Here is a 15,794-nt window from a genome sequence, read left to right as displayed (position 1 = left end):
GGTAAATGTGTTTAACAATGCATGGGACAGGAAGTGAAGGAGAGCCATATCTAACTGAAAGTGCAATGGGCAGGGTGCAATTAACAGACCTGAGATTGGCCAGCAGAATGGGGTGAAACACCCCCCTGCTCTGCTAACACACAAATTCCAAAATAACAAATACACAAATTGGCAAACAAAAAATTGTCAAAATGTTTACATTTTCTTTGAATTTTCAATTTCATTTTTTTCGAAAGGTAAAAAAGCCTCAAAAATTAATTTTTTTTTTTTTTTACTTTTTCGTTGCATTCCAAACCCCAAAAAGTTTCATTTCAGGTCCACCTGAATCAATCACCGGAAAACGAATGACCCGTCTGACTCCAGCAATAAGTGCCTGCCCCCGTCCCACTGACGCCAATGGGAGCTTTCCCATTGGGTAAACACTCAGCTGGGTGCAGAATCCAGCCCCACGCACTGACGAGGTGGTGACCCCTGCTCATGGGAGCCGTACCTGTTCCCAGGAACATCACCTCATAGGAGGTGCCCGAGACACTGTGGGTCTGATCGACTGCGATCCGCGTATATTTCACGTTCTGCTTCACCAGCACCGGCTGCTTGTTCCTGGGCACAACCTTCCCATCCATCAGGAAGTGGTTTTTCATGAAGGTCAGGACTTTGTCTGCCGATGGGCGCACTGAGCACTGCAGTGGGAGGAGAAAGGCAGCGGATCAGAAGGGTTATCAGAGGTGGGAACTGGGCTAGTGACAGGCTTAGGGGGTTGGGGTTTTTTTGCTCTAGGCATCCTTGCAAAGGGGGAAAGCACAGTTGATTATGCCAGCTTCCCGTAAAAAGCAAGGCAGATGGACTATTATCCAGGGAAACTGAGGCACGGAGCAATTAAGTGCCTTGCCCGAAGTCAGCGGCCCCGGTAGGAATTGAACCCAGGTGTCCTGAGTTCCAGCCGCCTGGCTTAACCCCAAACCTGTCCTGCAAAGTCATCCTTCGGCACACATCCTCATGCCTTGGAGTTAGATGCGTGAAGCAGGTGATACTCACGCTGCCAGGGCGGGGCTCAGGGACCGCATCGCTGTATGTCATCCACCGGGAGCTCTCCTTGTTCAGCTCCTTGTATTTGCCGTTGAAGACGCTTTCGATGTCCTCCAGGTTGAAAGCGCACACCGCCGTGCTGCCTGCGTCTCCCATCTGCCTGCCAAGGGACGAGTGATCCTGTTGGTGGTACACGCCAGCGCTAGGGGGACACCCTGAGGTGGGCAGGTCAGATGTGGGATCCAGCCACACCCTGCCTGTGACGTGTGGGTCAGTGGGCATGGGAAGTCCACCCCTTTGGGGCCCTCTAGAAGGGCTGTTCCTTGGCCATATAAACCTTCTGAAATAATAATGCCAGGTGCTTCCACAGCAACCTCCATCCAGGGCCTCCAAACACTTGCAAAGCATCAACCCTCACCACCCCACAGCGACAGGCACTTGCCTATGAATAGAATCCAGGAGTCCTGACTCGCAGCCCCCTCTGGCCACTGGCCCATGCTCCTTCGTAGAGCTGAGCAAAGAACCCCGGCATGCAAACTCCCAGTCCCCAGTGCTCAATTAGGTCACACTCACGCCTAGATGTGGGACTAGAATCCAAGAGTCCTGACCCCAAGCCACCTGCTCTAACCACTAGACACCAGTCTCATCTCTTAGGTCTGAAATTTACTAAGCAACTTCTTCAGCAATACCATGTGGCAAGGAGTTCCACAGGTTAATTACATCTGCTGCAATAACGAAATATTCAGGGTGAACCATAACGCAGAAGGGGTCCTACTTGCTGGGTTCAGCATACCCATTTGAATGGGCCTGATGGACAGACCCCACCCCCCAAAATGTCCTTCTTGCGATAGGGGACTTGTGGCTGTGCAGGCCTGGGAATACATGGGTCCTTGGGGGATTTCTGAGCCCTTTGGGCAGGAGAGGAAAGTTTCCTGCCTTACCATTGTGAAGTGAAGACTCCATAGAAGACGGCGCCCCCTCCTGGCTGGGGTAGGACAAAGGAGTGATGGATCACGTTGAAAGGGAAGTGTCCCGGCTGGAAGCACATCAGCTGGGCTTTCAGGAACGTGGTCCATTTCTTCTGCAGCACCTTCTCTCCTCCGACGTCATTCTGCAGGAGAGAGGAATGCCCGGTCACCCGGAACGGAGCAGGGCCTCTCCTTAAAGGGAGGGCTGAGAGGACGGCCTGTCCTGGGGGTCAGCACGCAGCCATGCTGGTACAACTCGGCCAGCAGTGGGTGTGTGTGCTGCTCCGGAAAGGGGAAGAGCTATTCTGAATGAAGGGAAGGTCTGAGAGGAAGGGTGGCCCTGTGGGTAGACCCAAACTCAATCCCCTGCTCAAAATAAAAAGAGGGAATTCTAGTGGTACAACTGTGGTGAGTAAACCAACCACCAGGCTCTGATCAGCTGATGTTCCAGACAATGTTGTAATAAGCCCTCGTGCGCAGTCAGTGAGATATGAGGAACTAAAAAGGTGGACACAAGCAGGAAACCACCCAGACAGTGGTAACGGGCTGTTAGGAGGCTAGTGGGCCCACTTAAGATACAGAATTAATAGATTCCAAGGCCAGAAGGAACCATTGTGATCATCTAGCCTGACCTCCTGTATAGAACAGGTCAGAGAGCTGCCCCAAAATCATTCCTAGAGCAGATCCTTTTGAAAAAAATCCAATTTAAAAATGGAGAATCCACCATGACCCTGGGTCTTGTGTTCCAATGCTTAATTACGTTCACTGTTAAAAATTGACGCCTTATTTCCTGTCTGAAATTGTCCGGCTTCAACTTCCAGCCATTGGCTCGTGTTAGACCTTTTCCTGCTAGACTGAAGAGCCCATCATCAAATATTTGTTCCCCACACAGATGTGTAGCGATGCTCACGCCGCCCCATAACCCACATGGAGCGATGGGGTCCGAATGCAGGGCGTGGCTGCAGGAACAGTTGCAGTGTGACCCTGAAAGGCAGCGGAGGCAGGCCAGCCAGCTGGTTCTTGGGCCCCAGGGAAACGGGGCAGCATCTGTCTATATCTGTAAATAAACAGGTGACACCAACCACCTTTCATCCAAATGGAACCGTCCCAGATTTTGGCTAGAGCCCAGCTCTGGGAGGGGGTAACTGAATTTTATTCCTCATCAATGTCACTGTCTACTATGGTCCCATCAGCTACATCTACGTGAGGCCCCCGGCACAGATCTGAAGGCAATCAAGCTGCCTAGATGCCACGGAAGGCAGAAGGGAGGCCCTATGTTACTGGTGGGTCAGTTGTCATCACCGGGGCAGGCCACAAGCAGGAGAGACCACAATGCGAGGGTACGAGACATAGGCACGCACGCGCTCCAAGAGCCAACTCGGGCCTGCCTCATACCTTGCACACACGAGCTACTCGGGAGACCATGAGCTTCTCAAAGAAATCAAACTCCTCGGCCGTCTCCTGGAAGAAGAAATAGACCTTCTCGTCTCCAGGGATGTTGGCGGAGGCCACGAAGCCCGCGTCGACTGTGGGGAGAAGGAGACCAGGCGGGTTAGATGCCGAATCCCTGCGCACTGCTTCCCAGGGGCAGATGGGGGGGCATGTAAATATTCATGGGAGACGGTGGACTTGTTGCCTAGGAAACACATCCCTGAGGGCCAGTGGGCACCAGCCATTCGCCTGTTGGCTAATAGGTGACGGCGACCCAAGCAAAGAGTCCCAGGGCCTGATTCTCACTGATGTGAGGCCCCGTTAAGCAGCTAAAGGGCCTTAACGAGGGGGGGGACTGGTCCCCTGAGAATCCTTCCTGGGCAAGGTCCTCCCTGGCCATCGTGGAGCTGCACCTGCCCCAGCTGAGGGGGCAGATTGTGGGCATGAGTAGAGTGCACTGTGCTATGGTTATTCTCTGCTTTCCAGGGATGGCAGGGGGCCACAGGGAGCACAGTGTAAATTAGAGCAGCCCCGAGGCTGCTCTAACTGGCCCCGGAGCCAGCCTGAGCATAGCCTCAGCTCAAAGGGTGTTGCAGCCTCTCATCCCATCCCCACCAGGTAACAGAGTCAGGTCCTGTGTCTGGAAGACCATAAATGGGCAGCTGTCGATTTCAGATGCTACCTCAGCCCCTGCCCTTCCCCCCAGCAGGAGCAGGCCCTCCTACCCATCCTCACCATTCAGCCACCTGAGGAAGGCATCGGTCTTCAGCAAGGTCCTGCTGCTCAGGGCGCGGGAGATTATGGGCTCGTTGCCTTGGAAGTTGTTCATGGTCCCCGTGTAGAGCTCCCCACCTGCAGGAGGAGAGAGGCGGTGAGGGAAGCCCGGGCCGGCAGCTGTGCCGGTGCCTCTGGGCTTGGTTATTTAGTCAGAGAGAGGTAAAGTGCTTTGAGACCTGGGACTCGTTATCCTGATGGATTAGAGTGGGTTACCCGGGCATTGAGGGATAAACCTACATCTCTAAGACAGCATCAAAGGACGACAGCAGGACCTTAAAGGCCTCTTTCAAGCCAGCCCCAGGCCTTTGAATCCTGGACTTGCCGCACCGAAGACATGGGACTCGACGGGTGCAGCTCAAGACCGAATCCTCTGCTTCGAGGCACTATAACGGTAGGGCTGCGGGTTCCACCTCCCTCCCCATCACGCAGTCACTGCGCAGCCCATGGTTTCCAAAGAGCTCCATACTCACCCACCAGGATGGCCGTATACTTGTGGCTGGGGTCGAAGGGGCACTGTCCCTTCCCATCCTGGAGGAGGGGCCTCCCTTGGCTGACAGAAACCAGGCTGAAATTCTCCAGATTCTGCAAGGAATTAGAAATCAATCCATCAGTCGCAGGACAAGAACAAAGCAAACGGTGGTCACTTGAGTTCAGTCTAGAGACAGATCCCCTCCAGGCAACAGGGCGGGGGAATCCAACTTTCATAATAAAGACAACTCTCTATGTTATATTATAATCGATGTGTTTTACCAAGGAGGTCACCCACAGGCCAGTGGCGGTGCCAGGAATGGAAGCCAGGTCTTCTGAGACCCAGCCCAGGGCTGTATCCATTACGCTACACTCATAATATAACCCCAATAAAGTCAAATTATAATGGAATCCCAATAATCAGGAACCCCAAATCAGGAAACCTGTGAATTTTGGAGGAGAACCCAGGCCATAGCTCAGATTAGCTCTCTCTTCTGGTGACTCCAAAAGAACAGGGCCAACTACTCTAAAACGTGGCCGCTTGTTTTTGCATATCTACTTCTTTTTGGTTACGCAACTTGAGAAAATCAGAGGCCAGGTTTGAAAATGTTGACCCAGGTTCCTGTAAACTCACCACTTCTCCTGTAAACCCGGGCCTTTCATCTGGAAAGGAAAATAACCAGAAAATATAAGAGGCTGCTTAGCATACACACAGAGCCAACAGAGGGCAGCAAAGCCTCTTCTGTAGAGACTAGAATTCAAGTCCTGACTCTGAATAATAGAATATCAGGGTTGGAAGGGACCTCAGGAGGTCATCTAGTCCAACCCCCTTCTCAAAGCAGGACCAATCCCCAATTTTTGCTCCAGATCTCTAAATGGCCCCCTCAAGGATTGAACTCACAACCCTGGGTTTAGCAGGCCAATGCTCAAACCACTGAGCTATCCCCCCCACTTGCTCTGACCATTAGACCACACTACCTCTCAGAGCTAGAAATAGAACCCAGGAGTCCTGACTCCGCCCTCTTTGCTCTCTTGGTCTCCTCTCTCTCACACACATCATTGACAAGGTAGTCAATAAAGGCCAGATTTTCCAGCGTTTAAGTGCTTAAAGATAAAGGTAGGCATTTATTGGGATCTTCAAATGCACCTAGGCACCTAACTCCCTTTGAAGATCAATGGGACTAAGGTGCTACTGTAAATCCCAATAGGTGCCTAGCTGTGTCATTAGGTGCCTAAACCCCTTTGCCGATCTGGCCCTAAACCCTTCTGTGTCCCACCAGTCCGGGTCAGGATTTAGGTAACACTACACAGTGCAGTCTGGGGAACTGGAAGGCCAGAGAGAATCACAAGGTCTCTCTGTGGCCAGCAGCCTCAGTGTCAGTCACAGACCAGACCTGCCTCTTCTGTGAGCCTCGGCCCATTTCCGGAATGCAGGCTCTGACGCGATGTGCCGGGTGAAACTCAGACAGCAGGTGCTGGAGTCCGAGCTTCCCGCCAGCCCAACGTAGACACTCACAATGTAAGAGCAGGTGGGGCTGAAGGCATAGGTCCCACAGGTGTACAGGTGAGTCTGATTCACTGGCACTAGGACACGGATGAAGTTGAAGCACTCTGTCTGTGGGAGAAAAGCACACGCCACTTAAAAAACAACAGCTCAGATTTCAGGTTGCTTCACGGGCTGCATAGAACAGGGTCACTATGCTCAGCACTGACATGCAGCCACCTCTGGGGTGGAATGCAGCCGTGATTTAACAGCCCCCAGCAACATCTCACTGGGATCACTTACCCATAATTAAAATGCAGCCACTTCTGGGGTGGGACTTAGCAGCAGTTCAATAACACAGAGCAATGCTACACAGGGATCACTAGTCAGCATTAAACAGCATCCACCTCTGAAGTGGAACACGACAGCTGTTCAACAGCGCATAGCAATGCTGCACAGGGATCACTCACCCAGCCCTAAAAAGCAGCCACCTCTAGAGTGGAGCATGATAGCTGTACAGTTTAGGAGAAGAAGAACACGACCAAGCTGAGCTGCAAGGGGAAGTTAGGGAGGCAAATGAAGAGTTGGCCAGGACACCAGGATTAACACCCCCATGCATGGGATGTTTTAAAAGACCCCAAGCACAAGCCAGCGCCCCCGGGACCCCACGCTGAGACCCTGAGAAGAATGCCACCTAGTCCACCAGCAAGCACTATCGCTTCCTTTGCAAGTTGTGGGAGTGAGAAACCAGGCTCAGGAATTGCACCTGGCTTGACACCACCTCTCACGGCACCACAAAGCACTCACCCACCCCAGCACCCACCCCTCAGCATTGTCGCCAGCTCTCCAAGCCCTCCATATACACTCCAAGACTAACTGCGCCCTCGAGGGGCATAATACAACCCACACCAGCATCAGCATCTCCCCCAGCTCCTTACCAGATTGCTTTTCTTTTTAAAGACACACTCCTGCTTTTTTTCAGGCATGGGTTGCCACACTATCTGTAAGGGGGGGAAAGAGAGAGATTCTTCAAAGGTTGGGAGGAAGATTACACCTGGAGAAAAGGTCAAGAGCCTGTAAAATGCACTGGAAGGAAAGGAAGCTGCTGAGAGCAAAATTCTCAGGGAGGGGAGTATGATCTAGTGGTCAGAGCAAGGGGGTTAGGGAGTCAGGACTCTTCACTTCAGTTCTGTTCTCTCTAGAGGCTTCTGCTTAAGGTTCAAAGCACTTTACCAACATTCATGAATTACAACTCACAATTCCTGAGTAACATTATCCCCACTTTACAGATGGGGAAACTGAGGCATGGGAAGAGGAACAGAACCCAGATTTGACTTCCACTTGCCCCGCCTTCGGGATCAGCTTGCCTCCCTCCTGCACCCCAAATGCTCCCCACTCTCTGGGGAAGGCCGAGTTCTACTCACTGAGCCCGTCAGCTCCATGGACCCAGCACTGTCCACCCGGAGGGAGAGGATGGTATCTCGAGCTCCCACATACAGAGTGCCTTCATCTTCGCTCAAGAGGAAAGTATCATAGTGGAAGGTTCCATCCTGGCTGAAGCTGGTTAGGGTCCTCCGGGGGTCTCCTGGCAGGGATCAAACAGTGCATGGTGGATGATACTTAGCACCTATATAGCACAACATGGGTCCTATATACCATAAAGAAGCACCCACATACTGTAAACTGGCACCTATATGCCACAGCTTGGCACCTATATTCCATAACTCAGCACCGTATATGTAAAGTGGCACCTGTACAGAATAGTCTTAGAGTTGGTTGAAAATTTCCCAACAGAATGGGGGTGTTTTTTTTGTCAGAAACGCTGATTTCCACAGAATTTCATTTTTTGATGAAAATCACCTAAACAAAGCGTTTTGATCATGCAACAGAATGCTCTGTTTTCTTTTGTTTCACAATTTATTTGCTATGATTTAAAACAATCAAAATCAATTGACTCGAAACAATTAAAAAAAATTCATTTAGCAGGAATTGTTGAAATTCTACGTTTCATTCCCATTCGGAACAAAAAACAATTTTGAAATGGTGGAACTTCCTGCTAAAACCAGAAACGTAACTTCCCCCAAAATGCTACCTAACACGTATGTGTTGTAACATAGCGTCTATCATAAGAACATAAGAACGGCCCTACTGGGTCAGACCAACGGTCCAGCTAGCCCAGTGTCCTGTCTTCTGACAGCGGCAAATGCCAGGTGCCCCAGAGGGAAGGAACAGAACAGGGAATCAATCATCAAGTGATCCATCCCCTGTAGTCATTCCCAGCTTCTGGCAAATATATCACAACTCACCATGTATATGTTGTAACATAGCATCTGTATACAGCAACTCACATGTATATACCATAACCTAGCATCTATGTGCCATAACGTCATACATATGCGTGTACCATAAGAAAGCATGTATGTGGTACAGAGGCGAAGGCTCTGGACCAGTGGTTCTCAAAGCCAGTCCGCTGCTTGTTCAGGGAAAGCCCCTGGCAGGCTGGACCGGTTTTTTTTACCTGCCGCATCCGCAGGTTCGGCCGATCGCAGCTCCCACTGGCCGCGGTTCGCCGCTCCAGGCCAATGGGGGCTGCGGGAAGCAGCGCGGGCCAACCACTGCTCTGGATTACGACGCAGGAGATCTGGATTCTAGTCCAGTCTTGGCTGGAGACCCACTGGGTGACCTGGAGCAAATCATTTCCCCTCCCACATTTGGTTTGCCTTGCGTATGGAAGCACCACAGGGCGTGGCCTGGCTCTCACTGTGTGTCTGTACAGCTCCTAGCACAATGGGGCTCTGATCTCAGTGAAGGCCTCTTGGAGATAATGCAGATAAATAATAAACGCAGGTACTGTAACAGAGCACCCATATATTGAAACATAGCATATCTCTCTCTATAAACACACACTGTAACTTAGAACCTACATACTGTAATGTAGCATATATATACCACAACTTGGCACCTATATTCTGTAACATAACCTAGATACTGCAACTTAGTGCCTATGTAATGTAATGTAGCATGTTATATCCCATAGACTTCCCGTGCTCTTGGGGTCTGACCCAAAGCCCAGTGAAGTCAAAGGAATTGACGCGGAGAGGGGGTTGGAGCAGGCTCTGTAGGCTGTATGACACTGGCAGAAGGAGCAGCCAGCACATGGCAGTGGAAATGTCCCTGCTGGCAGGACCCTACAAAGGGCCTGGGGGAAAAGCGTGGCCTTTTCTCAGCAGCAGCAGGCTGAGGGTGGGTGGGAAAGAGGAAGGCGGTGACTGCTGGTGACTCAGTAGGGGCTGCTTTTCCCTCGGAGGCAGTGCCGACCCCAATGCCCCAGCCCGGTGCTGCAGGGGGCGGGGTGGGGGCTCAGCAGGGGGCGCTCTCCCCTCTGTGCCCACCTCAACGTGGAGTTAGGGAGTGCTGAGCTGCCAGAAGGACGAGACAGAAATAACGAGGACCGGCTCATTTGTGGCCATTGAAGATCCTGCAGTGTTTTTGCAAGGGTGAAGTCTTGACAAGGGGATGCAGATTCAGCCTAGAATATTATAAATACGTTTCCTGAAGGCCTCAGAGAACCGGAAACACTTCCCTGGCCATTACTGTTTATTTATATACACCGAAAGCAAATAGACAAAAAAAAGTCCCCGGTGGCATTTGCATCCCAAATTGCAGCCATGTCCTAGGATTTGTGTGTGTTTGCTCTGTAGAATCACAGAGATGAACAGCAGGAAGGGACCTGGCAAGATCATCTAGTTCAGCCCCCCCTCCCCCCCGAACAGAAACTGACTAGATCCCAAAGCCGAAGTGACTTGTCTATTTCCAGAGCTGAAGCAAAAAATAAAACAAAACCAAAGGGTGAAATAAGAAAATTAGATCTTGCAAAACTCTTATTGATTTAATAACCTACCACAGGGAAGGGAAATTGTTTTATTAAAATATGTGGATGGAGGGGAGGCCTGATCCTCACTACTCTGGCAGCATAACATGAGAGCCAATGTCATTTACACACCACTTTGAGGCCCCTTTTACTCTGCTCGAATGAGGTAAAGGAGTCAGAGTGAGAATCAGGCTCATTATTTTATTCTGGACAAATTCCAACTCCTCTAATTACAACCCTGCCTCCTGCTATTAGGAAGCATTGCCTGATACTCAGCCTGACTGTTCCTTTGCTCCATTTTCTGTTCCTCGGAGCAAGGATTCTGTAACCCCGGCATTGGACATGGACTCGGGGTTCTATTCCTGGCTTTCAGCAACTCGCTTCAGTCCAGATCCTCAACCTAACTCCCTTGGTGTAGGTGCCTAAACACCTTTGGGAATCTGGGCCTTAATGTCTCAGTTTCCCATCTGTAAAACTGGGAGAACAATCCTTCCTTTCTCCCACCCTCAGCCAGCCTTGCCTATTTAGCTTATAAGATGTCCAGGGCAGGGACTGTCTCTCACTGTGTCTATGCAGCTCCTAGATTGGATCCTCTAGGTGCTACCAATAATAAATACTCCTTGCTAAACCCTCTCAAACCATCCTGTTTCCTTGACATTCAAGTGCTTGTTAGATGCTTGTCCTCTCTTGCCAAGTCAGTCATATTTAGCTCTTCTCATCTCCCCTCCTAAATCAGGTCTGTCTCCCGCACCCAACAAGTCCCTTCCCAGCTCAGCGGAAACCGTATGATATTTCTTTTCTTTTCAGAAGGAGCTGAAAGGCGATCGGGTTTAATAGATGGCTGCTCGCTAGAGAGGCTGCAGCTGGAATTTGTTTTCATGGGGTGCCAGCGGATGCCGGGGTAATTATAAGCATTCCCCGGAGCTCTGGTGTGTACTGCCTCTGGGTTTGGAAAAGGAAGAATGCATTCGCTTTGTACCATCAGGGCCTGATCCAAAGTTGGTGGAAAGACTCACGTCACCACAGCCCAAAGGGACCGTTGCGATCATCTACTGTGACCTCTCGCCAAGGGCAGGCTAGCTAGAGAATGTCAGACTTCCAGGCCAGTTCCTTGGGATAGGAAAACTGGGCCCATCTGGGATTTGAACTCAGGCCCGTTCAAGCCACTGGCGACCCCGGTGGGCTTTGTATCAGTTCCTTGGTGTGCTGACAGCTGCTCCTTTGGTCTATAGCCTCTCCTACTCTCCCGACTGTGAATATCATCGTTGTTGCCCCGATGGGAACCCCAAGGTACAGAGAGCCGGCCAGCTCTACGAATAGAACCCAGGTGTCCTGGCAGCCAGTCCTGCCTAGCCCCAGCCTTGGATAGGGGCTGGATTGCCAGTCGCAGGGCGCTCTCTGTAGGAGCTGGGGAGGAGCAGCAAGGGCAGAAATATAGCAAGCTCCCCATGCACTCACTGTGCCCCTGCCCCCCATGGCTCCACTCCCTAAATACCCCATGCACTTGGCTCACACTGGCACACCGCTCCCCCCAAGCAGCTCCCTCCCACCCCCTGCCCCTGTCTTCCCTATTGGAGGCCACGATGCCGTGTGAGCGAGACCAGTTTCTACAGCCCCCATTGGCTCTGATCTAAAGCCTAGCAGGAGCCTTTCCACTGAATCTGGTGGGCCCTGGATCAAGCCGCAGGGTGAGCCCTGCCGGAAGGTGGCATCAACGTTAGGCCCACGATGCCCCAAGCCGGGGCACGGGGGTAGAGTTCAGGATCTGAACTCACATCTTCCCCCCACATCCTCCCTCCGAAGCACCTGCCTCCATCCCCTTCTCAACCTCGCAGGGGAAAAGCAGCTTCCGAGATCAGAGCCCTGCTCTTTACATGTGCCGCATCGACAGGGAGATATGAGACGCCCCCCCTCGCTCCCAGCCATTTCGCAGCCCCCCAGTCCTGGCTACAGGCAAGGAGCCTCTCTCTCTGCCGGTGCCCCGTGCCCCACCCCCCAGGCCTGGGAGGCTGACAGCAGACCATTCGGAGGGGCGCCGTTCTCTCCTTCTCTTCCTTTAACCCCTTTCTTCATTTCCTCCTTCCAACGGTCTCTCTCGCTTTGCTTTCTCCATTTTATTTATTCTCGCTGCCGTGTCTGTCCAGGCTCGTCTGTCTGTCTTTGCACTCTTCTTTCCTTTTCTTCCTTCCGTCCTTCCCACCACCCCTCTTTTCTTGCTTTCTCATCCATCCATCCTTCTTCCTCCCCCGAGCCCCCTTTGCTCACCTCTCAGGAAGGTGACCCTGGGAAGCAGATCTGCGCACAGGAAGGTGGCGGGCATCACCAAACTACACAGGAGGCAGAGTGCCCGGCCGGGCATGGCTGGTTATCGGCAAAGGGTGAGGCCCTCGGTGAAATGTGCAGGGGCCCGGCCCCAGCTCTTGAGCTGTCAAGAAAGCAGGATGGGGAGAGATGGTTGAAACGAGCGAGGTAACCACATGAAAGAGTCCCAGCCTCCCACCTGGAGCGGAAGCGCTTGGCTGGAGAGAGGGCCGTGCGCAGTCATGCTTCACCGGGGCAGAGCTTTCTGCCCCTTCGCGCCATCACGGGAGCCCCGCAGGCAGCCGCAGCATCAGGGAGGAAAGAAGCCTTTCCAGCTGAGAGCGGGGCCGGCATGGGGCCACGGTGATACTGGGAGGCTGACCCAGGTGGCAGGAGATGCCAAGGAGAAGCCTCTCGGGGCTTGATTCTTGGTGGTTCGGCTCCTGCTGCTGGGGCAAGATGGATGCGGGAGATGCCTTTAAGCCTTTGCACCCCTCATGTTCTGGGACTGTGCAGGGCTCCACCCAGCACCCCCGTGTCAATTGGAGCAGCCTCAAGGCTGTTCTAACTTATACTCTGCCCACTATGGGCCCTGGGAATCAAAGAACAGCTCACAGCACTCCGGCCACACCCCCTATGCTGGGTGGGCGTCACGCATGTCCCCTCCAGTCCACATACAAGATAATAGCCTACTGCCACTGCCAGTTGATGGGGCAGCTTTTTTAGCTCAGGTTGGTGCCATCTTCGCACCCAGACTAACGCTTCCTGTAGCGGTGCCCGGGTCAGGACCCTCCCCCACCCCAAGCTGATGCTTACACAGTGTTCCTGTCCTCATCACATCCCAAGCCCCTCTCTGCCATCCCTCCTCTTGCTCCCGAAACCTGATTCCCCCGCCCTCCCCCCGTCGCTCAACTTGTTTCTCATGCTCTTTTCGGCGGCGGGGAGCCCTTTATGGAGACCATATGGCCAAGCTGCCCGGGTCCCGCTCGCCCTCCCCAAAGGGTTGGGGAATATGTGTCCCTGGCCTCGATGATCTTTTGGGCCAGATCCAAGCCCCGATCCAAAGCCGGCTGAAGTGGGAGCTTTTCCACTGACATCCCCAGTGGGCTTCGGATCAGGCCTTCTGGCCCCTCCCTGGCGTGAGCCCTGCAGCCCCAGCATTTCAGAAACACCTCGCAGAACCGCCAGGCACTGCTGGGGGCTGGGTCGAGGCAGGCATTTGCATCCGGGGCTCCCAGGAGGTGGCAAATTCCCCAAGCGCTCCAGCGAGTGGAACTCGAAAGCCACCGACAGCTGAGTGACAGGCTGACCCGGGCCCCAGTGCTGGCTCCACACACAGCCCTTCCTCCTCCTCCTCCTCTGCACCCCAGCCAGATTGCAGCAACCGCAGCCGCTAAGCTGAGATATTGCGCCTGTTGCTGGAAACGGTGTGGAAAGAGGAGGTTGTGAAATGTGGGGCGCTCGTGCGGCTCCCCTGGGGGCAGGAAATGATCGACCCTGACCGTGCTCAAAGCCACTCTGGCCCCTGCCTAACCTAGAACCTCCCCAACCCCTGAAATGCAGCCGGAGGCAAGGCAGGAAGATGCCTCAGTGCCCACCCCCAGTGCCCTGGCTAGGCCCTACTGTCCCAGCTCTGGGCAAGAGAGGTAATCCCCGGCCGGAGCTGTTTGTTACTCTGCCAAGCCGCAGCCTCATCCCGCCTTGCAACTCTGAACCTTGTTCTCTCATCTGCATGAACAGCAGCTAATAAACCAGAGGGTGGGGATGGGTGTGGGGGTGGCAAACGCAGCCCTGGGGTAACTGCACTGACTGCAGGGTGCTTACGCCAGCAAGGACTGGCCCGTAGACCAGCAAGGCGATGCCCAGACCCCAAGCAGTACACACAGACCACATGCTAGCGCGGGACGGGACCCCGCGCCTGATGCTGCGGGGGCCCAGGGGCGGGAGGAGGGATTTTTAAAAAGGAGAAAGAAAAGAAAACCCCCTCCCTTCAAATACCAGCTCTGAAAGTGCCCCCCTGCCCCGTGTTTCTAGCAGAGAGTGGAAGCCCCTTCAAGTCCCCTCTCTATCCCTCCCTCCCGGACCCCCTTGCCTGGCGCTACTGTATAAGAGATTCTGCTCTCAGCACCCAGTGCAGAGCCGCTCCCCCTGGGCCCAGCGCCCCCCGAGCTCTGCCTCGGATCCCTGCAGAGCGGGATCTGGCTGCTCATTCTCCAGCGAAATTACCTCTCCTGGGGCTCAGGTCAGAGGGCACAGGCGGAATTAGCGCAGACTTTCGGCCAGCATCATCCATTGGCAGCTAAGCCCCTGGTAGATCCCCCCAGCGCTGCGTGGATGGACTCCCTGGTCGGTGCCCGGTGCCCATCGGAGACGTCCTGGGGTGGCCTCTGGGCCCATGGGATTGGAATGATGAGCCCAGCTCCAGCTGGAGGGGCTGGCTCCTGGGTTCACTCTGCTCCCAGACGCGGCTTCGGTTCCTTCCCCTCCCGGGCTCCTGTCCAACACTAGGGCCGGGGAGCTGAGGCTGTTTCAAGTCTCCAGCTCACACTGGCAGCTGCCTGGGCTGGGGAGGGGAAGGGCATGGCTAGATCGGTGTCACAGTGAGTCAGGGAACCAGAAAGTCCAGCCTCCCCGACTCGTCCTGACAGCTCAGAGACCTTCCCCTGCTCCCCCGAGCCAGGCAGAAAGCAGCTTCCTTGGGTGGTTGCTTCGATAGGAAACAAGAGCTTTTAAAGGAGGTGGCATGGCCCAGCGGATGGAGCAGGAATGGGGGCCAGGATGCCTGGGTTCTATTCCCAGCTCTGGGAGAAAATGTGGGCTAGAGGTTAGAGCAGGGGGACTGGGAGTCAGGACGCCTGGGTTCTATGCCTGACTGTTGGACGGGGAGTGGGGTCTAGTGGTTAGAGTGGGGGGGGGCACTGGGAGTCAGGAGGCCTGGGTTCTATTCCTGACTCTGGGAAGGGAATGTTGTCTAGCGATTAGAGTGGAACTAGCAGCTCCCGGACTCCCTTCTCAGCTTTGCCACTGTATGAACTGGGGCAAGGGATAGCCAGTCCATGCCTCAGTTTCCCCATCTGTACAACAGGGATAATGATGGTGCTTGCCTTCTGAGGGTCAGCGACTGCCAACACAGCACCTTGAAGCATCAAGCAGCTGCACAAATGTTTATCAAGCCAGAAACCAAACCTTTCCAGTCTCAGGCCAGGTCTACACAGGCAAAACGCACCTAGATGGGATGCAGCTGTACCAGCACAGCTGATTCTTTTCCTGGCATAGCTTATTCCACCCCCTCGCCCCCCGCCCTGGGCAAAATAAGCTATCCCAGTGCAAAGTGCAGTTGGGCTGGTCTAGCTGCATCTCCTCTATCGGCTCCTGCCAGCACAGCAATGCTGGTCAGGGATCTCACCTCTTCATGCCCCTGACCGACAGAGCTGTGCCGGCAGCAGCCCCTGGGGCAGACCTGGCCTTA

At 53.6% G+C, this 15,794-nt stretch overlaps 1 protein-coding gene across 14 annotated transcripts in view; it reads right to left on the bottom strand.

Moving 5' to 3' along the window:
* Positions 1 to 15,794, bottom strand: part of SEMA4A (semaphorin 4A) — a 49,696-nt gene that overhangs the window by 9,157 nt on the left and 24,745 nt on the right. For 8 of the 14 annotated variants that reach the window (XM_043535387.1, XM_043535391.1, XM_043535389.1 and 5 more), the window contains 10 exons: positions 12,290 to 12,449; positions 7,578 to 7,738; positions 7,092 to 7,154; positions 6,187 to 6,285; positions 4,673 to 4,784; positions 4,161 to 4,277; positions 3,390 to 3,520; positions 1,968 to 2,137; positions 1,036 to 1,186; positions 491 to 680 (listed from right to left, as the gene is read on the bottom strand). In XM_043535387.1, the coding sequence (XP_043391322.1) occupies positions 491 to 680; positions 1,036 to 1,186; positions 1,968 to 2,137; positions 3,390 to 3,520; positions 4,161 to 4,277; positions 4,673 to 4,784; positions 6,187 to 6,285; positions 7,092 to 7,154; positions 7,578 to 7,738; positions 12,290 to 12,383 (1,288 nt within the window). In that variant the 5' untranslated portion in view covers positions 12,384 to 12,449. Of the gene's footprint in view, positions 1 to 490; positions 681 to 1,035; positions 1,229 to 1,967; positions 2,138 to 3,389; positions 3,521 to 4,160; positions 4,278 to 4,672; positions 4,785 to 6,186; positions 6,286 to 7,091; positions 7,155 to 7,577; positions 7,739 to 12,289; positions 12,450 to 13,497; positions 13,643 to 14,551; positions 15,023 to 15,794 lie in introns of those variants that run through there. The other 6 variants (XM_043535383.1, XM_043535382.1, XM_043535384.1 and 3 more) reach the window with 4 other exon arrangements.

The sequence above is a fragment of the Chelonia mydas genome, chromosome 24 (assembly GCF_015237465.2).
Source record: "Chelonia mydas isolate rCheMyd1 chromosome 24, rCheMyd1.pri.v2, whole genome shotgun sequence".
Classification (NCBI taxonomy): Eukaryota; Metazoa; Chordata; order Testudines; family Cheloniidae; genus Chelonia; species Chelonia mydas.
Note: the sequence above shows the minus strand (reverse complement) of the source record. Positions and strands in the feature narration are given on the sequence as shown.